Below are 27,915 nucleotides of genomic sequence, written 5' to 3' on the forward strand. Positions count from 1 at the left end.
TAAATCATGATTTACAATGCTGTTATTTAAATCAACCCACCCTGATTCAGATTTCTTGTAAGTTGTGCCCCCAAATATCTACTCTAATTTGTCCACTTTCTAAGGACTGCTGTGGCTGCAAACGTTCAAAGCAGAATGGATGAGCTTTCTTGTTTCACAGGGAATGCCCTAGTTTTAGATGACATTTAATCCACAGCAGTACTGTCACTCTGCTACCATTCTGGGATTCCAGCAATTTGGGAGCTAAAGCCAAAACCCCTGTAGAACTAGTTACATCAACTCTGAAGGTGTTGGAGAGGAGGTTGGGTGGAGTGAAATTTCAGTGTTCATTTGGTGGACATTTTCCAAATGCACAGGAATTAGTCTACATGCATCCTAGCTCAGGTACTCATTTGCGCCAATAAATGCCAATGCCGTGTGCTCAGTGCGTCGTATGTGGTGCAGAGTCAGGATATCCTGTTGGCCACTGGACAAAAGTAACAGATGGTAAATGAATTAATGTGCAGTGAGGGCATCACAGCCTGTAACTTTCATATCAAGGTCACAGCAGAAGGGTGGTTCCCCTGTGAGTGATTGCAGATATTTCACAATTACGTCTGAAATGTTTTTATGTTGTATTCTGGGTAACAACCAATGGGAAGCAGGCCAGAATATAGGATATGAAAGCTTCCTATGTTTCATATACAAAGTGTATGTTCAGTATGAATGTGCTGATAGCTCAGTGAGTAAACACACACCTTGGAGTTACCTGTGCGTGTTGGAACTTGGAAAAGGACAGCCATAGGTCTTGCAGATAGGAGGCTAATTAGTGCTGTTCTTAGGCTACTCCAAGATTTTTGGCAAGTCGATCTCGTAAAATAAACCACTCTGAATGTCCTGTCATGTTGCAATACATCTGTTCCAGTGACTTGCTTTATTTCATTCTGGTGTGTTTTCTACTCAGGAGCTGCAAGACCAGATCGATGAACTCCAGTCTGAGCTGGAAGAGTATCATACTCAAGGCAGAATATTTAGGCCTTCTCTGGAAAGCTCGCTGCATGAGGAGTTTGACATTAAAAATGGGGGAAGCGGTGGTGTGGAGCCTGACCAAGGTAAAGGATATTTCCTCTAGGTTTGTCTTGGAGTAGGCTCTTCTGCTGTGATTCTAGTGGAGGGATTACAGGGATCTCTCAGCTTTGGAAGTTTTTGTGACAAAACTGATTAAATGGGACTTGATATTCCAGAGCTAGGCACAACTTGAAACTTACTGACATAAGGAAATCCCACATATTCAAACACTTGGAGCAGTCCCCCTGCTGGAATTATCAGCAGTCGTAGTAGGGCAGGATATTACCACAACACCAAGTCAACTGTTAATTTGTTTATGAAATCTTAAAAGCCAAATGGTGTTTATACACTTGCTCTAAGCACGTCTAAAAGCCTAAATAATAAGCTATTACAGCACCCATACAGCAACACACAGCATGAGCATTTGGTCAGAATACTCACAGAAGAACTAGACCCAGGGGTACTCAAACCCATGTGGGCGGGTCCAACTTGGTCAGGCAGGTACTAGTAACAAACCCTTTAAGAGCTCAACTTTTTATACAGACAAGTGATGTGTTTGCCAGTTGCTACCTTTAGTTAAGAACCAGTCTGGGGCAGTTTGGGGTTGACCCCTTCGCCGCTTTGAGCAGACAAGATTTTATGGCTGGGCCTGCTTCTTTGGGATGACATTGGTGTGTTAGGGGTCGCTCCTGATTCAACACAGAACAACTTTTCTTTATTTTGCAAACTAGAGGGTGCTGTTCCTGGTGATCAGAGGCGTTTTTCTTATCAGTCACATTTTAAGCGCAGCATTTTTACAACTTATCTTGCCACTTACTGTGACGGGTTGGATCATAGAAACCCCCTTGGGAGCTGCCACCAGATGTGGAAAGACTACCTCTGCTCCTGTTTTCCCTGCCAGCTCAGGACTCCAGCACCCTGTCTTGCTGAGCCAGACACTCGGGTCTGATCCAGCACAGACCCAGGGTCTGAATCACTTGTCCGAGAGCTGCAAGTTCACTTGTCCGAGAGCTGCAAGTTTACCCGAAATCAGCTCACAGAAGTGTGCTTGTCCTTAGCACTCAGATGCCCAACTCCCAATGGGGTCTAAACCCAGATAAATCCGTTTTACCCTGCATAAAGCTTATGCAGAGTAAACTCATAAATTGTTCGCCCTCTGTAACACTGATAGAGAGATATGCACAGTCGTTTGCTCCCCCCTGGTATTAATACATACCCTGAGTAAATTACTAAACAAAAAGTGATTTTATTAAATACAGACAGTAGGATTTAAGTGGTTCCAAGTAGTAACAGACAGAACAAAGTAAGTCACTAAGCAAAATAAAATGCACAAATCTATGTCTAATCAAACTGAATACAGATAATCTCACTCTCAGAGATGCTTCAGTAAGTTTTTCTCAGACTGGACACCTTCCAGGCCTGGGCACAATTCTTTCCCCTGGTACAGCTCTTGTTGCAGCTCAGGTGATAGCTAGGGGATTCTTCATGATGGCTCCTCTCTCCCTTTGTTCTCTTCCACCTCTTTATATATCTTTTGCATAAGGCGGGAACCCTTTGTCCCTCTGGGTTTCCAGCCCCCTCAATGGAAAAGCACCAGGTTAAAGATGGATTCTAGTTCAGGTGACATGATCACATGTCACTGCAAGACTTCATTGCCCACTTGCCAGCACACACATATACAGGAAGACTAACCGGTAAACACAGCCATCTGCAGACAACGGTCCTGGTTAATGGGAGTCATCAAGATTCCAAACCATCATTAATGGCCCACACTTGACATAATTACAATAGGCCCTCAGAGTTATATTTTATATTTCTAGTTTTAGATACAAGAGTGGTACATTTCTACAAATAGGATGATCACACTCAGTAGATTATGAGCTTTGTAATGATACCTTACAAGAGACCTTTTGCACGAAGCAGATCTCAGTTGCATTATATTCACTTATTACGTTTTATATAAAACCATATAGACTGCACAACGTCACACTTACATTTTTCTCCCTGTATTTTCAAAGCCTTCCAATGGCTGCTAAAACCCATTTATTTTCCTTAATCTACAAAACACACATTTTCCTTCACTAAACTAAAGCAACATAACTTTTTTGGTACCTATATAATCCTGCACCATCACGACCACCATCTCAGCAAGGAACATGAGAACAGCCAGATGACGATGGACCATTTCTTTTAGCCTTGGTCTACACTGGAGGGGATCAATCTAAGTTACGCAACTTCAGCTACGTGAATAATGTAGCTGAAGTCGACGTACTTAGATCGACTTACTGTGGTGTCTTCACCGTGGTGAGTCGACTCTGCCGCTTCCCCCGTCGACTCTGCTTGCGCCTCTTGCGGTGCTGGAGTCCAGGAGTTGACGGGAGAGCGCTCGGGGATTGATCGCTGCCCACCAATACAGCCAGTAGTGAAGACATACCCTTAGTGTGGTGCAGCTGCTCTACGCCAAGCTGCCAGCCCAGCCAGGTCCCAGAGCTGACCTGTCGGGTCCACGGAGAACTGCCCCATTGCAAGGTGGAACCTCTGGTGACGTGAAGCTGGTGTAGAGGTTTCAGCTGTACTGGTGGAGAGGGAATGGCTCCAGTGCTCATATGCAGCAATGATTCTTGGCGATGGCTTCAGCTGGCAGAAGGCAGACGTCTGAGGGCTGTTCAGATTGACACCGGGTGATGAGGGGTGTGCCCAATGACTCCAGGATAGGAAGAGGTGTAGAGGTGAGCTTAATGCAGGATTTACAACACCTCCGTCCTCCCCTTCCCCCCAAAGCTGCACTGTGGGCAGTTCAGTGAGACCTCAGGAGTGGGGCCCCCATTCTGATATTTAACCTCAGGGGAAGTGTTGCCGCTGGAGAGCGGACAGTCACTGTGTTGAGCATTAACACTAAAATGAAAGCTTGGCGTTGCTTCGCCCCAGGTGCCTCGGGATGGTTTGAGCCTGAGCTGGGCTGTTACAGAATCCTGCTGTAGTAACGGACATCCTTGAGTTTCAATAAAATCCAGGAGAGTAGATGGTGAGGTGCTTTGCTTGAACATCTGGTCACTTGAGGCTTCAAGAAAACACAGGCTTTTTTTTTTTTTTTTTTTTTTTTAGGGCTTGGTTCTGAGGATTGCAATCCGCTAAATATGAGCATAGAAGCAGAAATGGTCATTGAACGAATGAAGGAACAACACCACAAGGAGCTACAGCATCTGAAACAGGAGCTCAAAGACACAGTAAGCTATCTTCATTCACAAATAAAGCCTCGGAAATTCCCTCACCTCTTCATGGTTCCCTTGGAAGGGGCGTGGCCTTGGCTGTTCCTTGTCTTGCTGCCATTTGACCTGCAACCCCCAGCGGTGTGTCTGGGTTGGCCTCTAATCTCTCCTCCGTCCAGCACAAGTGCAGCGCTCACCCCCTGTGGTTGGGAGGGCAGGACACCTCATGAGGCTGCAGCATCACAGCCACCTACCAGCAAGTAGAAAATAGTAACGCTTTCCTGCTGTACACTTGGACTCTTGGTCTGTAGGGAGCAGGAAACTTGAGTGGTGCCCCCAAATTAGTCACCTGAGTAGTTGAAGCAATTGGAACAATTGTTAATTTGAAAAGTTGTTGGATGGAAAGTTGATAAACTTGAAGTTTTAAGCTGCCTGGCAATGTTAAACTGTGGTAGTGTGGGGGTTTTCAGACTATCTCCTTATCCCACCTTCCCAGCTCAAAATATACCTAGTTTGCGTCCATACATGACTACAATACAACTCTGTAAAAGGGAATCTCAGCGCTTGTCTACATTACCTGCTGGATCGAGGGGCAGCGATCGATCCAGCGGGGGTTGATTTATTGTGTCTAGTATAGATGCGATAAATCGACTGGCGAGCGCTCTCCCGTCGACTCCGGTACTCCACCAGGGTGAAAGGCGCAGCTGGAGTTGACGGGAGAGTGTCAGCCGTTGACTTACCGCAGTGAAGACACCACGGTAAGTAGATCTAAGTACATTGACTTCAGCTACGCTATTCACGTAGCTGAAGTTGCGTATCTCAGATCTATTCCCTTCCCGTGTAGACCAGGACTCAGACACAGTGAGTTTGTAATTTAAGAAAACTGATGACCCCCACAATTGGGGATAGGGGAGAGAGACAATAGTTTGCTGCTTCTGGAAATCAGTTTTTCCTTGAAGAGCAGATCTTTTCTTTTGCATGGCTTAATATATTTACTTTCTTGGTGAATCAACAATGAAAAGCTTAACCGAAGGATTCTGAAAGCGTGGCTGACTAAAGTTAAAACAGGACCACAAACTCTGGTCTAGACGTACCCTTCCTGACTCGTGAAAATCAGTTGAGACCCTGCACATTGTCTACGCTTTCTTTTGTTGGTTTCACAAAAGCATGTAACATGAATTTCATTTGTATGTGTGTAAATATTATCCTTGCCACGTTAAGAAATCAAGCTGACTGCTCTAGCATTCCTATTCTGCTTCTGTGGGGAAAGGCAGTTTAAGACACTAATGTGCAAATGAGAATATTGCTCCTCTGTAAGCTAGAAAAAAACACAACCCTGCATTTTTCTTTTAACACAGATGAGCCATTATGAAAAACTAGTTGAGACCAAGGCCCATTGTGAAAAGGAGCAAGAAAATGTGGCGAAGAAATATAATGAAGAGAGGCAAACCATGGAAAAGCAAATAAGTGCCCTTAAAAACCAAATTGAAGCACTCCAGGGAGAGACCGCGATGCTCAAAGAGGAACGAGAAAGGATTGACTGCAAACATAATGAGGAGAGAAATGACTTACAGATGAGCTTTGATAAGGAAAAGGCTAATCTCCAAGAACTGCTGAAGCTAGGACATGAGGAAGAGCTCCGGGTTAGGCTGGAGCAGGTACAAGAGAGCTTTAACCGAGAGCGGGAGGAGCTGGTTCAGAATGGTATTTGGATGGAAGAAAAGATGAGAGCTCTGGTGCAGACTCTGCAAGAAGAAAAGGGGGAGGTAGAACGTGGTTTCCATGAGCAGCTGAAAAGCCTGACAGAAAAGCATGCTGTTGAGAGGGAAGAGCTACAACACAAATTGCTGGAAAAACACCAACAGGAACTCCAAGAAGAAAGGTGAGACAGCACTGCTTGGGCTATGGGCTAGGCAGGTTCGCTGAACTGAACTAGTTCAGAAGTTATTCCTGATCTTCAATGTGTTTTGACTCTTCTTTAAAGTTCTAATAGTATAAACCCAGTATTTGGTCCTGCCATGCGGGCAGGGGACTGGACTCTATGACCTCTCGAGGTCCCTTCCAGTCCTATAATCTATGAATCTATGAATCTTTTATTGTTAAATGTGAATCTGTTGGTACCCAAAAGCCTTTTCTTCTGTTTTTTTTAGACTGGATGCTTAATATTACTGGTTTCAGTTCGACTTCAGATAAATATAGATATAAAATCAAACTAGTTAATAGGACCTAAAGCACAGTTAATTGGTAAATCCCATTCAGTGTCCATGCCCTTTACATTCTTTGTGTCTTTATTGAAAGACTTTTTTTAAAATTACTGCTTGAGTTCTCAAACCCAAGAGCTAAATATCTGGCCCTGAACCTGAAAGTTGATCAGTGCAATGAGACCCCCCCCCCCCCTGCGCTCATGTGAAGCATCATTGAGAGGGTTCCACTCACGTGAATCAGCTGGCACCTATTTTTGGTAAGACTGCCTCTGAGAATACTGCATGAGTTATGTTCCTTGCCAGGCAAGTAGATTTTTTGAATCCCAGCAGGTTGTCTCTCTTAAATGTTATTCTGGATCTCAACAGAAAAATCCAACTATTGAATATATTGGTCTGAAACATGATTAAATGTGTAAATTTCAGTTGTTTCGTTAAATAGTTTGAAAACAGACATATTTTCCAGAATTGGCAGAGGTTTTAGTAATGTGTTATGTTGACCATATTTAGGGAAAAAATGGAAACTGAGTATAACAGAAGAACATCTCAAACAGAAACTCAGTTTTCTGTCAACAGACAAACAATTGTGAACAAGTACGAAGAAGCACTACGAAATCTTGAAGAACGCTACCAACGAGAACTGCAAGAACTCGCCGAACAACAGCGTGAGGAGAAATCTCAGTGGGAATTTGAAAAGGATGAAATCATCCAGGAATGTGCTGAAGCCCAAGAGCAACTGAAGGAAACGCTGGAGAGCAAAAAGGCCGTTTCTTTTGTCCTAACACAGGAGAAAGAACTCCTAGAGAAGAATTTAAAGGAACATGTGAACAAGCTAATGTGTGAAAAGGAACAGCTCCAGAAAGAGCTGCAGGACCTGAGAAATGCTGCTGAAAAACAAGAGGATGAGTTGCATAATAAAATACTGCAGCAACAAAATGATCATGAAAGAGAGCTAAAAGACAGAGAAGAACAAATGTCTGTGGTAGAGGAAAAAAGGAAGCTGGTTAGCCAAAGGCTTGAAGTGCTTGAGACTGCATATGAAGAAGAGAAATACAAACTGAATTCCAAACTTCTTGCTTTAGAGGGTTTAAACAAAGAGACCCACGAGAGAGCAGAAAAAGAGAATGCACAGATGACTTTGGAAATCGTAAAGCTTCAAGAAAAAATAAAGAAATTGCAGCAGGAAACACTTGACTTTTCCAAACTGCAGAATGATTACAATGCCTTGGCAGATGAATATGCAAAAGTGAAGAGCAAGGTTTCAGCACTCTCTGGCATGCAGCAATTGGAAGAGGATGGAGAGGTTCTTATAAACCTACAGAAGGTTCACGAGCAGGCTGTGAAGGAAAATGTGAAAATGGCTTCTGAGATTGTCAGGTTACAGCAGAGGTTACAGAGGCTGGAGCAAGAGCCAAGGAAACTTTCCAGTTTTGACCAATCAAATTCTGAGATGGAAGAATCTCAGGTGCAAGACAGGATAGAGCAAATTGAGGGTAATGTTCTCAAAAATCTGCAAGATGGTTGCAAAGAGACAGATCATGGAGCAAACTTGCTTGTTCTTTCATTGTTGGAGGCTAAAACTAAGGAGCTTGAAGAAATGGTTGAGGCTTATTCCAGTCTAGAGAAGATGTATGAAGACACTAAGGTAGAGAACCATGCCCTGAAAATACAGATTGGTCAGCTTCTGGAAAATATAATGGTATTGGAAGCAGAATATAATGAAGCTAATGACAAGAAGCAAGATCAGGCTTCCGAAGTGTCTGTGCTGGAAATGAAACAGACAGAGCTTGAGAAAATCTTTGAGGTGGTTCCCAAGTTGAAGATGTTCTATGAAGACGTTAAGAGAGAGAATGGATGTTTTCGGGAAGATAGCAAGGTGGCAAAAATAACATCTGATCATGCTACAGACCACAAAGAGCTTTGTTATGAAGTTTCTAGGCTACAGACTGAACTAAAGAAGGCTGAGGAAATAACTGAAGCTTCTCTTCAACTTGAGAAGGTCTGTGGAGCAACTAAAGAGAATGGAGAGCTGAACAATCTAGTACTTCACCTTTGGAAAAAGATTGAAGAGCTAGAAGAAAGATTAAGGGCACAATCTACACTTCTATTACAGGAAGAAATCCAGCTAGAAAGCAAGGGCCTGAAATCTGAAATGATAAAGTTGTTTGAACAAAATAAAAAACTGGAAGAGGATGTATCAAGACTTACAAGCCTGCAGCACAGGTTAGAAGAAAGTAATCAAGAAAGTGTCAAACTCAGGCAAGAAAAAACACAGCTCCTGGAAGAAGTTAAGGAACTGGAAGATGCCCGTGACCAATATGCACAGGAAAAGATAGAGCTGCACAGTGAGAACTTAAGACTGCAGTGCAGACTTGGACAACTGGAAGAACATACTTTAAACGTTAAAGTCCTGCAAGACAAACATGACCAATGTGCGACCACGATAAAAGACCTGGCAACGGAGAAAAGAGCGCTACAAGAGCTGAGCAGGAAGCTGAAAGAGAAAGTTACATCTCTGGTTAAGCAAAAAGACACGCATTCTCAAGAAGAAAAAGAGTTGAATTCAACGATACATGATTTGCAAAGCACATGTAGTGAACTGCAGCAAAAAGGTGAACTCCTGAGGTAATGTACACTTTAAAAAAAATTGGGACATACCTGTGCTCTCCCCAAAATCTAACTTTGCTGCTTGCTGTGCTTAGAAAACTAACCTGCTAGCATTCATTGACTGGCATGTAACTGCTACTGACTTACTTATGCTTGCGTCACATTAACAAGTAGATTAACCTTGAGTAGAAGACAATGCCTTGGATTCTAATGACTAGTAAGAAAACTACTTTAATGTGGATTATGAAAGTTTGTAAGTTAATTTTAATCTTCTGTGCAGTTATGTAAGTGATATTCTAAAAGCAGTGATGGTAAAGCAAGAGTAATTTGTCAACTGTTCAGTGTGATTGTATGCATTTATCCTTGCAGAGTGTATTTTAGTTGATAAGTCTCAATGAAACAAACATTTTAATGTGAAAACATTACTGTAACTTCTTTGGAGTGCTTTTAACTTTCATACTAATAATCTCTCCACTTCTCTTGCCTTAGTTCTTGGCCTGTAACTCAGGGTACTAACGGAGCTGCAATTTTCTAAAATGTTAAAGTTAACACTAAACAATCTTAGTAATTTTCTCAAAATAGGAGTACTTCAATCCTTCAGAATCCAGGAAGTATATGATATGGTGAATACCAGCATAACTAAGAACTCATAGCTCATAATAAATTACCTTCATTTTTGTTGAAATTGAGCAGTTAAAGAATTTATTCCCTTGAGATTACACAAAGTGGTTACAAATGGCTGTTAACTTTTTATTAAATTCTTATGGGAAGCCTGGAATGACCCTTTCAACTGTTGCGTCATGTCTAGAGCCTGATTTTTAAAAGCACCTACTCTAAAATCGCAAACAAGAGAAAAGACAGGTCAAATTCTGCTACTTCTCATGCTGGTATTCCCATTGTATTGAACTGCTGTTCCTGAAACAGATGGTCTAATACATTACAATATGCAAAGTGCGGCAAAACAATTGCTTTCAAACTGTCTGAACTATTACGTTGTCTTCAAATCACATTACAAACAAAGTTCTATAAAATTATACACTGAGATTTTTACTGGATTACAGAGGTGTAATTTAAGTTTGCAATCACATTTCAGTGTAACAGACTTTTTTTTTATTCAATTTGTACATGAAATTAAAACAGCACCTATGCAATGCTCTGGGAGGTGCTCCTGGTAAGCATTACATAAAAGCCATGTAAATTCATCCATATGATATTTATCAATGGGAAGTTCTGCTGTTTCAGTTGTCAGAAGTAATTTGCCTTTTGTAATGAGAATGTTTTTTCTACCAGTGGAGCTGGAAGAGGTACAAGAACATTGGTGTGTTTCAACTGTCTTGTCTCTATACTGTAGATGTGAGGCTGAGAAGCTCAGAGAAGAAAATGCTATTCTGAAGAATGACATAACCCTGTTAAATGAGGAAGGTAGTGTTTCTAACCTGAAACTAAGGGAGCTAAATGGATCTCGAGAAGAAATGTGGTAAGAATACGAAGTGGCATATGTTGCATGTGCTTCCTGGTTTTAACTGCAATGCAAACAAGAAAAACGGCACCCTTGTTGCTGTTATGGGATGTAGAAAGTCAGTCTCAAAGTTCTCTAGCTTGTTGTATGCCTTTAAAATGACAGTGATTCTTTCCAGTGACAGCACTTATTCGCTGTAGAGTTTTGGCAGCATATGAGCTCATACCAGCCTCTGCTTGCTCTGTACGTTGCCAGATGGGGAAAGGGTACTTCTCTCACCAGAGAAGCACATCACCTACTAAATGATCTACTGAGCGTATGTACTAATGCTGCCCTTCCCCTTGCTCAGCAGCAGAAACAGCCACCCTGAGTTCACTTGAGAAGGCAGGTGGAGGAGCTGCCTGTCGATGTGGTCCACAGGCCAAGCACGCTGCAGCTGCTCACATTGCTTAGCAACCATGTCTACCTGCTTGCAGTGGTCCTGTTGCTTCTGATATGCAAAAATGATGTGCCCAAAGACATTTACCATGAAAAAGGAGGGGGAGGGGAAAGGAGCATTTGAATGCCTTGACTTCCATCTCTCTCCTGAAGGACTGTCAAACATGGGGTCCTTGGATTGCCAGAGCCTTCCAGAAAAGAAGAGGAAGTATTTCTTGGACCACGTGCATCAGTCCCTGAGGAAAGACGGGGAAAGCGAGCACTGACTGTGCCTATGTGAAAACAGCAGTTCCCGGTCTTAAGAACATAAGAATGGCCATACCAAAGGTCCATTTAGCCCAGTATCCTGTCTTCTGACAGTGGCCCAATGCCAGGTGCTTCAGAAGGAACGAACAGAACAGGCAGTTGTTGAGTGATCCATCCCCTGCCTTTCTACTACTAACCAGGAATTTTTCAGCCATGACCATTTCGGATGGACAGATGGTGCATTTTGAAACAGTTCTAGCACATAGCACATCTGAAAAAAACAACTTTTAACCATACTTTTGTTCAATGTCCATTATTTAGGCAAAAAATGGAGACTATAAGAAAGGAGAAGGTGGCCGTGCAGAAAGTGGCGGACAACTTGAGAAAACAGGTATGTAGACTGAGGCTTCCTCCTAAATCTCTTCTGTAAAGAGACATTCGGTGCATAAGGTAATTTCTGCCCCGTAGTTTAAATGTCATGAAGGCAAGAGGAGATGCACCTTGCATACATTAAAAAATTCAAAGATATTCTAAAATAACCACAGGTTCTCCTTCACTGGTCAGTATTGATTAAAGGTTTCCTTGACATATTGCATTAGAGATAATTGCACAGTTTCATTACCTAGGTACTTAGAGTAATTTTCAGACTTAAGGTGTTTTCTGTGTTATTCAGCCTGGAAAGAAATGAAAATACATAATTATATCAGTGCAACTTCTTCGCGTAGGGGTGTCCCTGAGTGACATGTTCTACCCCCCCTAACTCTCCGTGTAGATAGACCTCTGTCGATGGGAGGGCTTCTCCCATTCACCTAACTACTGCCTCTCAGGGAGATGGAGCAGCTCGCCCGTCGGCATAGGTAACCTCTTCACTAAATGCTTCTGCAGCGCAGCAAGAGTAGACAAGTCCTTAATTTTAACACATGTCTTTCTTTGTCTCCCTGGTGGGTACTGCTCTGTAGCACCCAATGGGAGATATTAGTTGTATTTCCAGGGCTGGCCCCTCTTCCCAGATCAGTTGGGCTTTGGAATGCTGCCAGTGCTGGATATTTCACCCGCAGAGATGCATTGGATTTACTTGCATCAATTACAGGCTCTAAAATTTTTAAGTGGAGTTCTGTACAGTCCTCACGGAGTTCTATACAGTCCCCACAGGTGAAGAGTAGTAGGTTTAAAAACAAAAACTCAACAGGTTGTTTTTTTTTTAAAGTTGGTGCCCCTTTTTTAAATTTTGCCTAGAAAATGCTGCTTGCTCACGGTAATTTATCTTGTGGATGAGACTCCTATACCCCTCAAAACGTATGTCCTCATGGCAAGAGGGATTGATGAGTAGAGATTTGTCAGGCACGGCAAACTATCATGAAAGTGAACTGCGTTAGAACGTGGCGCTGTTTGACTTGGCTTAAAATTTCTTCCTAGAATGATTGAACAAGACAGATTACAATGAGAGCAAATAAACATGTATGTTACTGGAGTTCTGACTGGTTTAGGTAGAATACTGCTCTTGGGAAAGCACAGCAGCGTAAGTAGGTCATGCCATCATATTACGAATTAGAATCTGGATTGGAACCATTCCCTTTGTATGAAAGAGATACTGTACTGTGTATCTAATTCCTAAACCTATTATTCAGTGCAGGAGAGATTTATTTAGTCATTCTGATACTTCCTGTTTTAATCAGGTATCAGATTTGAAAGCCAGGAACCAGCAGCTCGACTTTGAAAATGCAGAACTTAGTCAAAAGAATTCAAAAAACCAAGCAGACGTGCAGGATCTTAATCAACGGCTGGCAAGAATCCTCAGGCAAAAAGAAAAGGAAGTGGGGAAGTGTACACTGGAAGAATCGGAAAGGGAGAGATCCAAGCTGAAAGAGGAACTGGAAAACTGTCAAGTTAAGGTACAGGATAATACAGACGCTCCCCAAGTTACGTAAACCCGACGTACGCAAATCCGAGCTGACAGAAAAAGTTCCGTAAGCTAGAAATAGGTTTTTTTTTTTTTTTTTTTTTTTTGCGTAATGGTCGGAGATACATTTCCGACTTATGTAAAATTCAAGTTATGCAAGGCGTTCCGGAACGGAACACTTGCATAACTCAGGGAGCGTCTGTACCGTTTCATGGTTAATGGTGTGACACTACTGAATTTCAGGAATGACCGCTATTGCATAGGCACCCCCATGAAGCTAGCAACCATGCTCTCTATCTCTTAACAGTGCATAGTCCCTCAAAACTGTTCTTTAAATCCCATCTGCAAACATGTGTGTTTGTAGGAGTGGAGATGGGGAGGGAAACTGAGCCAGAGGGTCTGCTCTTCGGCAGTGGTTAAAAGGGGGATTGGGAAGCAGGTAGAAGAGCGCAATTCCATTTTCAAAACTAATCCTAGGGAATGCTAAGAGATCGTGGCTCTCGTTTTCACAAAGTTTTAACATAGGTATTTTGCTAGAGCCACTATGGCCTAGAGCAGTAATGGGCAAACTTTTTGGCCCAAGGGCCACATCTGGGTATGGAAATTGCATGGCAGGCCATGAATACTCACAAAATTAGGGGTTGGGGTGTGGGAGGGGGTGCGGGCTCTGGGGTGGGGCTAAGGATGAGGGGCTGGGGGTGCAGGAGGGTGCTCCAGGCTGGGACCAAGGGTTTGGAGGGTGGGAGGAGGATCAGGGCTGGGGCAGGGGGTTGGGGTATGGGAAGAGGTCAGAGATGCAGGCTCCGAGCAGCGCTTACCTCAAGCAGCTCCCGGAAGCAGTGGCATGTTCCCCCTCCAGCTCCTACGCAGAGGCGCAGCAGGACAGCTCTGCGCACTGCCACGTGCACATTGGTTCCTGGCCAATGGGAGCTGCAGGGACCGCACTTGGGGCGGGGCAACGTGCGGAGCCTCTGGCTGCCCCTACACATAGGAGCCAGAGGGGGGACATGCCGCTGCTTTGGGGAGCCGTGTGGAGCCACGGCATGCGTGGGGCAGGGTAAGCCCCCAACCCTGCTCCCCGGCGGGAGCTCAAGGGCCGGATTAAAACATCTGAAGGGCTGGATGTGGCCCCCAGGCCGTAGTTTGTCCCTCCCTGGCCTAGAGTTTGCCCTGTGCCGTTGCACAGACTGTCTCCTGGATTGGTTTTTTGTGATCTTGAATTTTTCCATGAAGATGGAGTTCCAGTTCAGTTAGCGTTTCATTTTTTTTACTTTCCCCAGTCATCAACTCTAGTGTCTTCTTTGGAGACTGAGCTGTCTAAAATCAAGGTTCAAAATCGTTTACTGGAGCAGGAAAACCACCTCCTCAGACAGGAACTGGAGAAGACCAAACAGGTAAAGACAGTCCCTAATCTAGTCCAGACTCTGCAGATGGTGAATTTATACAGCTGGCAGGATGGTTGCTCTTAGCATTTATATTCTGCTCTCCTGACTGTGTTTGAGGTAATTAGCTTGTTTGTACAGGAAGGCAATGACAAAAGAGGAATGCAAATATCCTTGCAACAATGTCCCAGTGTGCACACGGCTGTTCATAAATTTGCTCTGAAGGCTATAAAGACTGTTTTCCCCTTAGTCTTCCACCAGATGTTCCAAAGCAATGGGCTTTGGGAGCCCTGTCTTGACAATGAATGGGTAGAAAGTAATATTAAAAAATACGGCATTTTATCCAGTTGTGATTCTGTAGCAGCTGGTCATATCCACATGGTCTCCCAGTTGAGGATTAGTCAGTTCCAGGATGCCCTCTACAGGAGACTTTTGATTGCTGCACCAATTGATGCCTTCTCCCTAGAAGGCTTCAGTAGATGTAAATTTTACTGGAAATGTTGGTATGATAATTTCATTTAAATAAACCGTCACATTGGAGCCAATGGAATCATGCTTAACATATTGTAATCTCAAATCCCTGGAACTAAAGTGGCCATCAGGGTCAGATTATTAACCCTTTTGATCTGGGCTCCATGAACTCTATTTCATCCTCTTGCATAATTGCAAAACGCAGCCTCTTTAAGCCCAAGTGGCTCTTTACACTCCCCGGCAGTGCGTCCCCTGTCTACACTGCTGTTTTTAGCGGTGTTGTGTCCCGCAGCGCTCCTGGAGTCTTACTCTGCCGCAGGGAGCACTTTTATCTTGTGTTTGTGGTTTTGTAAAGGCCGTTGTGCTTGGGTTTTTCACTTTTTAGAAATACCAGGAGCATAAGCCCCTGCTCTACCATGGTTTTGCTGGAGAACCTCTGGGAACTCTCCAGAATGTTTCGTCTCCAACCTATTAGTTGAAGGTTGGAGGGTGTTGAATCTTTAACAAAGGCTTCCTTTATCCTAAGCCGGGATAGGCAACCTATGGCACGCGTGCCGAAGGCGGCACGCGAGCTGATTTTCAGTGGCACTCACACTGCCCACGTCCTGGCCACCGGTCAGGGGGCTCTGCATTTTAATTTAATTTTAAATGAAGCTTCTTAAACATTTTAAAAACCTTATTTACTTTACATACAATAGTTTAGTTATCTATTATAGACTTATAGTAAGAGACCTTCTAAAAAGATTAAAATGTATTACTGGCACACGAAACCTTAAATTACAGTGATTAAATGAAAACTCGGCACACCGCTTCTGAAAGGTTGCCAACCCCGTCCTAAGCATTAGTCAAAGTTACATGAGCATTAACAAAAGCAAAACAGTTTTAAACAACCTGACTAAAAATGCTGTCCCCTCTCAATTGTTATCCCAACAGCAAACAGAGTGAAAGTATGTCTTGCATTTAGCATACGGGCAGAGCAGTTTTCAGAAAGACATGGAAAAACAGTGTGTTGAAATTAACTGTAGCTTTCACTTAAACCAAGGCAGGGACTGTATTTTTAAATATATTTGTACTGTGCCAAGCCTGAAGCGGCCCTGATCCCTATAGAAATAGCTGTCTAAAATGTTTGTGAATAAAGTCCTAAACAGCAGCAGAAATGCTACTTGATATGATCAGATCTGAGGGATTTCTGTCTCCCACAGCTGCCCAGATGTCCTGATCTCTCTGACTTCCAGAATGAAATTTCTAGTGTAATAACTAAAAATGAAAAGCTGCTGAAAGAAAAAGAAGCCCTCAGCGAGGAACTAAACAGATGTGTTGATAAGGTAATAAGAACTGCAAACGCTTACCCATATCCCAAACCACTTGCTGTGTCCAGCCCTAATTCCTATACAGTACATTACTCTGTGAAATAACTTAGCTATTTTTTTCCCCTCTTACAGTTATGCCAGACAAATGTGTCTGGTACTATTTCAGTATTTATATCTGGGCCTCCATATGCTCTGCATTGTTTGTTTGGAATTTGCTGCAGAATCAAATTGTAGCAAATTTGTGTTCCAGAGTCTAAGCTTTCATTTTAAAATGTGGGTTTCTAGACCTTGGGGTTCGTCTACGTGCAGACTTTGCACTGGTTTAATTTAAGGTTTGTTTTAAAATCTTTTTCATTAAATCAGTGGAGAAGGCTAGGTGGATGCTCTCATTTTGGGTTAAATCGGGCTTCTTATGATTTAGTTTGAGCTTTTTGAGACACAAGCTGGAAAGGAAATAACTAATTCAATTATAATTCACACTTTATTTTGGTGCAAATCTGAGGGAACACTCTTACATTCTGGATTGAGTGTCCTATATCAGTTTAATGTCAACATTTTTTTTTCCATACCAGGAACCCAGGGACCTTGATGCAGAGCTCAGGTCCAGTTCAGCCTGGAGTACACCCAACCTTGATTGTACCATGGACTTTAGTAGATGTAATAAAACCACCAGTCAAAAAGGCAGCCGGCAACAAGATTGTATTTTCACTGTAACCTGCGCCTTTCTTTTCTAAACTGGTGGCTTAGAACTCAAGCAGTGTATCTAGCGTGCAAATTGTATATATTCTTGTTAGTTCCTTGCTATACTACACTTTCTTTATCTGAAACCCCATTCAGCTCAACTCTCATCAACGTCAACATGAGCTGGAGAGAGAAATCCCCAGCAATATTTTGCTTACAGACTAGTGGTACGTTGTCATTCTATATATTCTTCCTTGCTCTCATTTCAGGTAGCTAAAGTGAACTTCTTAGAGAATGTTATTGCCAGCTTGAAGCAGGAGCAAAAGTCCTGGGAACAACAAAGTCAGACACTGAAAACGCAGCTCACAGTCTCCCAAGAAAAGGTACAGTAATGCCTTTTGTTTTGATCCTTCTGAAGAATAGACATTTTTGTTAGCCCCTTGGACCAGGCAGGAGTTCGTACCAAATAGTCCTCTTGTCCTTTGTACAAAGGTGATATGCAATTCATACCTGGGACATTTTGAGGCGCTCCTTTAGTGAATTTATCATAGGGGTGAGTGAACGTGTAACATGCGATGGGTAAATTTCTCCCTGGGGGGATAGCTGTGGTTTCACTTCTACTGTTAGATTCCCCTTTGCTTACGCCTGCTTCCCAGTTGCCCGGTATACCTGTAAAGAGAGATTCTGCACTAGCTAGTACTAAACACCACAACCCTTTCCTCTCCTGCTGCTGCCTCTCTTCTCCCACCTGGCCTGCTGGGGGAGGAAAGGAGAAGAGGCGGCTTGCTTGGCTGACAGCAGTTGTGGTACCATAGTTGCCCTGAATTGCCAGGAATAACCTCAGCAGAAATCCTTCACATTTCCTCCTTGAGCAGGAAAATATTACGGGAGGGGAAGGCGGATGCATGAGTGTTGCATTCAGTGTGTTATGTGGCTGGTAACTTGAAATGGCAGCTCAAGTCATCTGGCATCTTTCTGGAATAGCTGACAGAATTATGATTTTTCTTCTTCACCTCTTCCTTGTGTCAGGCAGAGATCCTATTCATCACCCCATTCATTAAGGATCCTCGATGATCCTCGCTATACTCCTATTATAGGCACTTCCACAGATAAATCATTGTTGTACCAAATTTATATACAGAGTCTAAATTCACTGTAGTCGAACTGTTTGTTTTATTTTGCTTTGACCAGCAGGCAGAATTTCTGTTTCTTCATTGCAGCAAGTCTAAAGCTGTCCTTCTGTGTGCATTTCAGGTTCAGAGTCTAGATGAAGCTCTACAAAATATCAACCTTCCAATGTCACGGCTAAAATCAGACCTACGGGTGACCCAGCAGGAGAAGGAGGCTCTTAAACAGGAAGTGATGTCACTACACAAGCAACTGCAAAATGCCAATGATAAGGTAATTCTTGAAGAGCTACCTTTACCATACTAGCATGATCTCAGAATAACTCTTACAGCTTTGTATACCCCAGCTTATTGATTACCCACAAATTTCAATGAAAGGAATTGCAATTGCTGCTGTCTTTTGAAGCCAGTCAGCGTATCCTGCATATCATAATATTTTATTAATGCACAAGCACTTAAGTATTTTTGTTGGTTAAGAACATAAACAGTGGTAGAGTCTTGAGCAAGTAGCAATTACATATTTAATTGTGGACATCTTGGGAATAATGGAAATCTAGTTCCTTCCCCACTTTGTTTCTTAAGAGAGAGACCCCAATAAAACTGTCAAAAGATAGGGATTGCAGAAGGCTTTTATCTGGGTACCCTCCAGCCTTGGATTTCCATTATAAAGGCCTATAAAAAACAGCACCTTCCAGTCAGGTTTCTTTGAGGAAGTCCGAGTAGAAGAAGGTTTAGCCAACTCTTTCTTTACTTCATCAGTCTGGTGTTTGTATTCAAAGAATACAAGAGGACAAAAGAGCATAGTTAGTTATCATCCTTCCCTTTTTGTGAAGATATTTGTTCATCATAAGTTTTAGCTGGTCCTCCATAACTGTAACCCACACTCAGATCTGTGGTAACTTGCACTTAAAATAGACTTAAAATCTAGTTATATGGGTGTTCGGGCAGGTTAAGATCAATCAGAACCTCCCGTTTAAATGATCTTTCTCGTTAAAAGGGATATTTTGGCGCTGCCTCAGAGTAAACTTTCAAAAAAAAAAAAAATCTGTAGAGTTATTTACACCGTTGACTAGGTAGAACTACAGTCCTGTACCAGAGTGGGGCTTCAGAGACTTTTTAGACTGCAGTTGTCCTAACAAGTGGAACTAATGATTGGGAAATAGACTCAATTTTCAGTTCCACTGTGTCCTTTCAAAAAAGAGTTCATTATAACAGCCTGTCCCTTTACTTTGTTAATAGATAAGGAACACGAATACTTGGGGAGGGGTGTAGGGATCAATCTTGTAATCACTATCCTGATTTGCTTGCATGGTTTATATTATAACTGTGAAATACTTTGTGTCCACATGGAAAAGAGGTATGAGATTTTTTTTTTCTGAATGTTAGAACCAGGACCAAATTATATCTATAAAACTGCATGCTATTACTTGCCTGATGAGGCTTGGAAGTGGGGCAGTTTGCTTGATTTTTATAGTTGGGCTAAGAACACTCCTACTAACCATTCTGACATTTAACTGGTGACTTGTCAACTGTGGTTTCAGCTAAGAGGAAAACCCTCTGGGGTTTTTTTTTTTTTTTTTTTTTTTTCCCTGTGATTAGCACCTTGGTTATTTGAAAGAAACTGGATGTAGGGAAGCAGGAAAACAGAAATTCATTTGTAAATCTCAGAGTTTACGGAGTTCCTGGTAAATGCAAAATCTTTCTGAAGACAGAAAATATCTGCTTCTTTGTTTAAGGCCTAACCCTGCAATTCTGTCTGTCTTAAGAATCGGGTTCTAGAACTGGCTGTGCATTCCTCAGGGCTGCAGAACCAGCAGAAGAAGCTGCACTGGGATGAACTCGAGCAGCTGATTAAACAGGAGCAGCAGCTGCTGAGGCAAGAGAATGAGAGACTCCAGAGAGAGGTCCAGAACACTAGAACAGATCTAACTCATTCCAGGGAGAAGGTAACTTGAGAGAGCTAACACTCTAATAGTGACTGCATGATGGCAGAACCCCTGTGATGATGCCCATTTTGCACTTGCAATACACAAAAAAAAATGATGCTCACTAGTTTTTCATAGAAATATCGCAGTAGGATTGCATAACAGCGTTGCCACCATCTCCTCGAACAACGTTACCTATGCTAGCAGAAGCACTCCTCTGTCAGCATATCTGTGTCTATGCTGGGGATTTGTTGGCATAGCTAGGTCAGTAGGGGATGTGTGGTTTTTCACACCCCTTACCATCATAGCTGTTTTGGTATAAGTTTTAAGAGTAGACCAGGGGTCGGCAACGTTTGGCACGCGGCTCGCCAGGGTAAGCACCCTGGCAGGCCAGGCCAGTTTATTTACCTGCTGACGTGGAAAGTTCAGCCAATTGCGGCCCCCACTGGCCGCGGTTCGCCGTCCCGGGCCAATGGGGACGGCGGGAAGTGGCGTAGGCGAGGGATGTGCTGGCTGTGGCTTCCTGCCGCCCCCATTGGCCCGGGACGGCGAACCGCGGCCAGTGGGGGCCGCGATCAGCTTAACTTTCCGCGTCAGCAGGTAAATAAACTGGCTCGGCCCGCCAGGGTGCTTTCCCTGGCGAGCCGCGTGCCAAACGTTGCTGACCGCTGGAGTAGACCAAGGCTTATGAACTTTTTTGTTTTAAAAACAGTGCTCCTGGTTTAGGGAGACTTGATGGTTGAGAACTCATCGTGTTTAATCTAACCTTAATAGAAAACTGCTATAGGCTGGCTTGTAAATTAATTGAAAACCATTAAACTTCCTTTTTAAAGAAGACCTTTACTGCAGTGGCTCTCAACCTTTCCAGACTACTGTACCCCTTTCAGGAGTCTGATTTGTCTTGCATACCCCCCATTACACCTCACTTAAACTACTTGCTTATAAAATCAGACATACAAATACAAAAGTGTCACAGCATACTATTACTGAAAAATTGCTTACTTTCTCATTGTTACTATACAATTATGATATAAAATAAATTAATTGGAATATAAATTGTACTTGCATTCCAGTGTATAGTATATAGAGCAGTATAAAGTCATTGTCTGTATGAAATTTTAGTTTGTACTGACTTTGCTAGTGCTTTTAATGTAGCCTGTTAGGTGCCTAGTTTCATATCTAGATGAGTTGATGTATCCCCTGGAAGACCACTGCATACCCCAGGGGTACATGTATCCCTGGTTGAGAACCACTGCTTTACTGGAATTCACAAATTTTTTGGTTCCCAGTAGTAGGGAGAAGGGCGGACTCTGTTCAGTTACTTTACTAAATGTATAAAAATAAGTAGAAAATATTGTGGCTAGGAAATAGGTTGGTAGCTTACATTTAAATTCAGTTCATTGAAATTTGATTTGCTTTAGATCAGGTCAGTTTGGATATGCTAGCCAGTGGAATCTTGAATAGAAAATAGATTCTTAATGCTCTACGATGCCTTGCTGTGTTCCTTGTTCAATCTGTGCTCTCATTAGATCCGGCAGTTGGAATCTGCGATCCTTTCCATGAAGCACCAAAAACATCAAAGCCAGTCTGGTATTGTGAAAGCCATAGAGCAAGAGAAATTAAGCTTGAAGAGGGAGTGTGAACAGCTTCAGAAGGAATTGTCTTCTGCTCACAGGAGGGTTAGTTTCAGACCGTAAAACAAATAACACTTTTTCTGGCTTCAATGCGTCACTAGTTTTGCTGCAATGGCATTTGATCAGATGAAACTCTATAATTTTACTCAGCTACATAGAAATCTTCTTTGTGAGTTGTGTGCTGCTCTTGTGAAATCTTATGGAACTTGGGCAGGCACTCTTGGGTTTTCTGTGTATAGATAAATAGGTGACATGACTGGTGTAGGTGTGCAACGTTTTACATATTTATGGTGTCTGTCCTGAGTGAGGTTCTGCAGCCTATCCAGCATGATCAGGATGGGTCTCTCTAAGCACTTGCTCATCTGCATGCATGAAGTACTGTCAGGCACAGGTCCTTAATCTTGACTATACGAATTTCATGTTGAAAGCCACATTTTCTTATTGCTCTGGGAGGTTTGCAATTTACCAAAGCAAGACTGCAAGGCTGTTAAGTGGTCAACCTGTCCTGTTCCTGACAATGAAAGCTAACCCTGAACCTGCTCAGAGTAAAATGTAGTATTGGAACACATAAACTCTAAACAACATGTATCCTTTGGCCTTTTTTTGAAGAGTCCTTGGATACGCCGCTCTTGTATCCCAGCTTTAGTTCATGAGATTCAGTTGTTTCACACATTCTTCAACCTGCAGTTTAGGGGTTCTGCATTTCTACATCAGTCTCAGAGATGGTTTCCATTTATGTCAAATGTGTTTAGTATTAGTCTGATATTGAATACTTGAGAGAGTCCTGGGACCAACATGGCTACAACATTGCAAACATTGAGTACTTGCTTACTTATTCTTTGTCTCCTTACTAGCGGTTTTTCTTGAAGTACTGAGATATATGGTTTAATGTAGATGTTATTAAACAAAGTGGATAAAACCATAAGCCAAACTACATTTCTCTTTTCCTATTAACTTTTTACAAAATGTTGTGTACATATGTACATGTACACACAACAAAAACAACCGACATAACAAACTATACATACATTTCTCATAATGTGTTAACCATTTGCTACCTAACCGTAACTATGCTTGAAGTATTTCATTATATAGAATATGAATGGTTAAAATATAAATTAATTATTTGTATTACACCGTTTACAATCAATTTGTTTATAAAAGTCAGTTTTAAATCTTATTATGCCTTATTCTTATTTTATGTACAGAAAAACTGAGGGGGGGGGGGAGGAAATTGTTAGAAGAGTGGAAGGCAGGGGACAGGCATTTAATAGGATTATTCAGATACTTCCAGGAAAGCATCTCATAGCTCTCAGAACGTTTTGTGGGTATTTTTGTTAGATATACAGTTCTTTCCACGCAAAACAACATTCCTAAGGGAAGATCTTCTCTTTTTACAGATCAGTCAGATGAATTCACTTGAGCATGAATTGGAAACCATCAATTTGGAAAATGAAGGGCTAAGAAAAAAGCAAGTCAAACTGGATGAACAACTAATGGAGGTACCTTTCAATAAATGTTAACGTTATTGAATAGAGAAGAAATGGGACCAGTATCTCATGGTATCTATAGATCAGTGTTTCCCAAACTTGGGACGCCACTTGTGTAGGGAAAGCCCCTGGTGGGCCAGGCCGGTTTGTTTACCTGCCGCGTCCGCAGGTCTGGCCAATCGCGGCGCCCACTGGCCATGGTTCGCTGCTCCAGGCCAATGGGAGCTGCTGGAAGTGGCGCGGGCCGAGGGACATACTGGCCGCCGCTTCCAGCAGCTCCCATTGGCCTGGAGCAGCGAACCGCGGCCAGTGGGAGCCGTGATCAGCCAGACCTGCAGACGCGGCAGGTAAATAAACCGGCCCGGCCCGCCAGGGGCTTTCCCTACACAAGCGGCGTCCCAAGTTTGGGAAACACTGCTATAGATGATGTATTTAAAGATATTTTCTTTGTCTCAGTGGGATAGGAATACGATACATTAATGTGCAAACTTAAACTGATAAGGCTGGCCAGGTAGAAGTCTCTTGCAAATGCCCAGTCACATCCCCATTAATCAAGGAATTATGCTTCATGACAAATGTGCTCCGACAAAGGGGGATGTTTGTCAGAAGTTGTAAGAAGAAACTACAGCTACTTCAGGGTCATGATCAAATGGAAGACGGGGAGATTTTTTTTGTATCCACAGATAAGGGTAAAGACTCTCAATGTTTCTAGCCAAACCTTATTTGGCAACATTAGTATGCAAATTATAATTTTAGGGAGCTATTAATTATAAGTGTATAAAACTACTCACTTATAACCTTTTACAGCTTAAGGACCATGCATGTTAATTTTGAAAACTTGCTTTTTAACAACCAAATATCAGACAAATTTACTAGTCCTGCTGGAAAATAGCAATTTTCTGGGAGTCTTATTCTAAATTCCTCCTGCTCCCTTCAAGAGCCAGTAACACAAGATGGGTCATATGAACAAAGAAAAGAAAAAAAAATGGCCTGTCCTCCTAACTTATTAATCTGCCTAATTTAATTATGTGCTTGAAACAAATTTATGAAAATAGAATTTAAAAGGTTTCTCTTATTTATGATGGAAATATTTTGCAGCTGAATGTGAACTTTGAACTCATGACCTTCTGTCTGACTTTATCCCCTAAACTTGAAGGAGAGAATGGTGAAGCAAAATCAAGTCTTGTGCCAAAATAAAAATGAGAGTATCTCCCAGAGGATGCTTGCTTAGCAAGATATATTATAAGACTTCAAAAAGTGCCTAGATAATGGGCTAGAAATAGGCCCCAAATAGACTATCAGAAAACACTAATTCAGTTACGTAACTTAAAATATTACTATAACATTTCCATAAGAAGAGAGAATTAATGGCTGACAGAATGTCCAAAATACTGTTGTTTTATATATGCTCAAAACAATTAAATTTTCCATTCCATGTAAGACAATTGAAATCATGGGAACCCAGATATACTGTTAGACTGGACTGTTAATGCTTTTGGCTGTTTCTTTACCATACGTGGAAATGCATTCTCTTAAAAAACTTTATCTAGTAACATGCAAGATTTTTCTGTGCTCTTTCCTAATCTTTTTCCAACAGGTGTGTATAAAACTCACTTAGCACTTTGCACATCCTAACTACTCTGACTTTCTCTCTTGTGCTTGTTCTCCTTTTGTCTGTGGCTAACCTGTGCCTAGAACTCAGTGGTTGGAACTAGCAGAGAAGGGTGCAGTGCTCTGTCTGAGATAGTGTGTGAAGGTAGAGCAATCACTTTCAATGTACTACCATAGCACGGAGAAATCTCATTTTTGTTTCTTTACTATGCTACTAATTGTATTGGGTTTGTAACACTCCATATCTGTAAAGGAGTCACTATTCATTGTAACATAGCTATGACGATACTTAGTTCCAATGCCGTATTGCTTACACTAAAGGATGTGGATATATCATGAATGTTCCATCCTCTAGGTCCAGAAATGTGGCATACCTTTCGAAGTCTGTTCCCAAAATTATTTGAAAAGTCATAACGGATAAACTTTTGACGTCACAAAATGAAAAGTGGCTCTGAAATTTCATTTTTCTTTTTTCATTTATTAAACGGCCATTTACTTTCTTGAGAGGGTTGGCAATGTCTCTTCGTTAACATCGGATATGTTGCATGCCTTTCACTGAACTGCCGGGCACTCTTTTAAATGCAGTCAGACTACATGACAGCTTAAATCTTTTAAGGAATGCAGTTCTTGGTACTCTTTCCCTAGCAGATTAGAATGGCAAAAGATTATACTTCGGGTTTTTTTTCTGTCTAGACAGACAATGTTTCTTTGCCTTTATTCTCTTGAGGTACTGCTAGCATCTGTGCTCATGTTCTAGAGTCCTCCATTAGTCATTACTGTGTTTCATTGTGTCCTATTAACTGAAATGCTTTTTTGATAAAACCCGTCAGATCTGCAGAGAATATAGATAGAATTCTTTCTTAGCCTGTATTTTGGAGAAAGGAGGAGATTAGCCTTTGAACACTGTGTATTTGATTCAGGAGAAAGTTCTGATTCTCCTGTAGAAAATTAACACACAGGGCTTGTCTACACTGAAAACATCGTATAACTTCCTTGTTTCCTGCACCAGGGCAGCCCAAGGTGAAAGCCGTAGCATAGACAGGGCACAGGAGTTCATACCACTATGGTTCCCAATATAGACACGCCCACGGAGTAAAACCACAAATATTAGCTGACGCATCCTTCTTAATCACACCACTTGGGAGGGAAGAAGCAAAATCATGTTTGCAGAACTAAAAAACCACAAACACCTTACTCAAGAGACTAGTGCAGGTGTTTTGAGGTGTCAGATTAATTATACATCCTTTTAACAAGCTATTGTATATCAAATAGATTAACAGGAATAGAACCAGTCCAATCTTATTCAAATGCATGTTGGTCTTTTTAAAAATCTGAATATCTTGACTGTTGTTTTTTCTTTCAAATATCACAAATGATTCTAGATATAAACTAACTTTGCCTGGAATTTTGTTTTTAAATTCAATTGTTAATGTCTGGAAAAATGTTAACTTAAATAATCACACGTTGAATTGTGTGGGTATTTAAAAACAAAATAAATGACTTCTAATCTGTAAACTTGTCAGACAACTCCCAGCTGAGACTTCCATGTTTGTAATGTGATCGTGCCAGCAATCCCATTGCAGTCTTGCCCTCATCTGAGCAGTGTCATCCCATTGCTTGAAAGCTGCACTTTGTCAGAATGAGAGAGAGAGAAGTTAGACCCTCTCAGGCCAAGTCCTCACTAGGTGTTTTGTAGCATGACATATTGGTTAAGGAAGTGATTCCTGTGGCCTCCCCACCCCACCCCCAACATATTTATATGCAAAAAGGCCTAGTTCAGCCACTGTTATACTGGCATAAAAGTGCTTTGGATAGTATAGCTTAGTTCACTTGGGGAACTGGTATAAACTATAACTGGAAAAGCACTTTTTTGCGGGTATAAGCTGTGTCTACATAAAGAGGGTTTTCTGGAGGGTTTATCCTCTTCTAGGATAGACAAGACGTCCGGTTTTGATGGTAAAGAAACCTCTTCAGATTGTTAAACACACCCATATCTGAAGAAACCCCTCCAAGACTCCATTTCTGTACACAGAAGTCGAATTGTTTGGTTGTTGGCAATCTCTGCCTGTAGCTGGAGGCATCACTTGAGTAACTGAAAATATAAAGGCTTCCGTTTTCCAGCATTTAGGGGTAAATATAAAGAATGAGGCTTTAGTCACACAAATCTGAATGGGATATAATGAGTAGCATTATACGACTTAAATCCTACATGCACTGAGATGAAAGCATCCTACTCTCTGTTTTCCTTCAGGAAAATGGCTTTTGGCATATTAATGAAATTCCATTAAACTAGAGCTGGACCCCAAACCAAACCCACAGATCTGAGCACTGCTGAACACTGGGAAAGCTTTGGATCAGAATGGAGTGACCTGAGCCCATTTTACTAAGTAAATAATTGCACGGCCTCCTTTCGCCAAGCCCCTGCTTGGTTGCTTTGCTGTGCCTTAATACTAAACTTACAGCTAATGCTGTTAAGATCAAGTCTAAACAAAATGAATATTGAAGTTTAAAAATTACCAATGGCTCATTTAGGGTTGACAGGCTCTTATCAGTAACTAGCCTAAATTTTAAACGGGGCCCAGGAAAACATGGATCAAAGGTCAGATTTCATTAGACTAAAACAACAAACATGCACACATTTTTCCTTTTAGAAAATGCACAAAGGTTTGTTAACCTCATAACTTCTTATTGTGGGTAAAAAATAGAGCTATTGCAGAATAGTTAACACAGTGCATGTATTCGCCATCAGATCAAGTTTGTTTGACCCAGTTATTCAGAAAGAGCTCGCTGAAGACTTGAAGCGGGTTTCCAGTAGGGTCCTGTAGCATATGCTAGTAAATAGCTACTTACTAAATAGCTCTTTTGGGCGGTTTGAAGTGTAAACAACATCGCTCCTAATGGCTGGTTTTATTTTATTACTCAGATGCTACACTCGAGCTCCAATGTGATGCTTAGCCAATCCCAGCATTCTCGGGAGCTGCAGCAGCTCCAGCAGCAAGGCTGTACTATGGTGCCCAAGGAGCAGTTCCTGCAACTCCAACATCAGCTACAGCAGGCAGAGAGGAGGAGTCAACGACTGCAGGAGGAACTTGAAAATAGACCCTCTGAAACAAACATGCCACAGGTACAACTCTCTTTACTGTGCAGCTTCTGAGTTAGAAAATGTATTGATTAACT

The 27,915-nt window shown here is 42.0% G+C and overlaps 1 protein-coding gene across 8 annotated transcripts in view; it reads left to right on the plus strand.

The window, feature by feature from the left end:
* Positions 1 to 27,915, plus strand: part of NIN (ninein) — a 108,897-nt gene that overhangs the window by 68,621 nt on the left and 12,361 nt on the right. For 4 of the 8 annotated variants that reach the window (XM_065593968.1, XM_065593970.1, XM_065593971.1 and 1 more), the window contains 15 exons: positions 944 to 1,091; positions 4,153 to 4,274; positions 5,615 to 6,138; positions 6,968 to 9,082; positions 10,416 to 10,541; positions 11,529 to 11,598; positions 12,884 to 13,099; positions 14,388 to 14,501; positions 16,163 to 16,285; positions 17,221 to 17,334; positions 18,206 to 18,352; positions 19,845 to 20,024; positions 21,533 to 21,682; positions 23,038 to 23,139; positions 27,662 to 27,862. In XM_065593968.1, the coding sequence (XP_065450040.1) occupies positions 944 to 1,091; positions 4,153 to 4,274; positions 5,615 to 6,138; positions 6,968 to 9,082; positions 10,416 to 10,541; positions 11,529 to 11,598; positions 12,884 to 13,099; positions 14,388 to 14,501; positions 16,163 to 16,285; positions 17,221 to 17,334; positions 18,206 to 18,352; positions 19,845 to 20,024; positions 21,533 to 21,682; positions 23,038 to 23,139; positions 27,662 to 27,862 (4,452 nt within the window). Of the gene's footprint in view, positions 1 to 943; positions 1,092 to 4,152; positions 4,275 to 5,614; positions 6,139 to 6,967; positions 9,083 to 10,415; positions 10,542 to 11,528; positions 11,599 to 12,883; positions 13,100 to 14,387; positions 14,502 to 16,162; positions 16,286 to 17,220; positions 17,335 to 18,205; positions 18,353 to 19,844; positions 20,025 to 21,532; positions 21,683 to 23,037; positions 23,140 to 24,822; positions 24,884 to 27,661; positions 27,863 to 27,915 lie in introns of all 8 variants that reach the window. The other 4 variants (XM_065593974.1, XM_065593973.1, XR_010600837.1 and 1 more) reach the window with 3 other exon arrangements.

Source organism: Chrysemys picta, chromosome 4, assembly GCF_011386835.1.
Source record: "Chrysemys picta bellii isolate R12L10 chromosome 4, ASM1138683v2, whole genome shotgun sequence".
Taxonomy (NCBI): domain Eukaryota; kingdom Metazoa; phylum Chordata; order Testudines; family Emydidae; genus Chrysemys; species Chrysemys picta.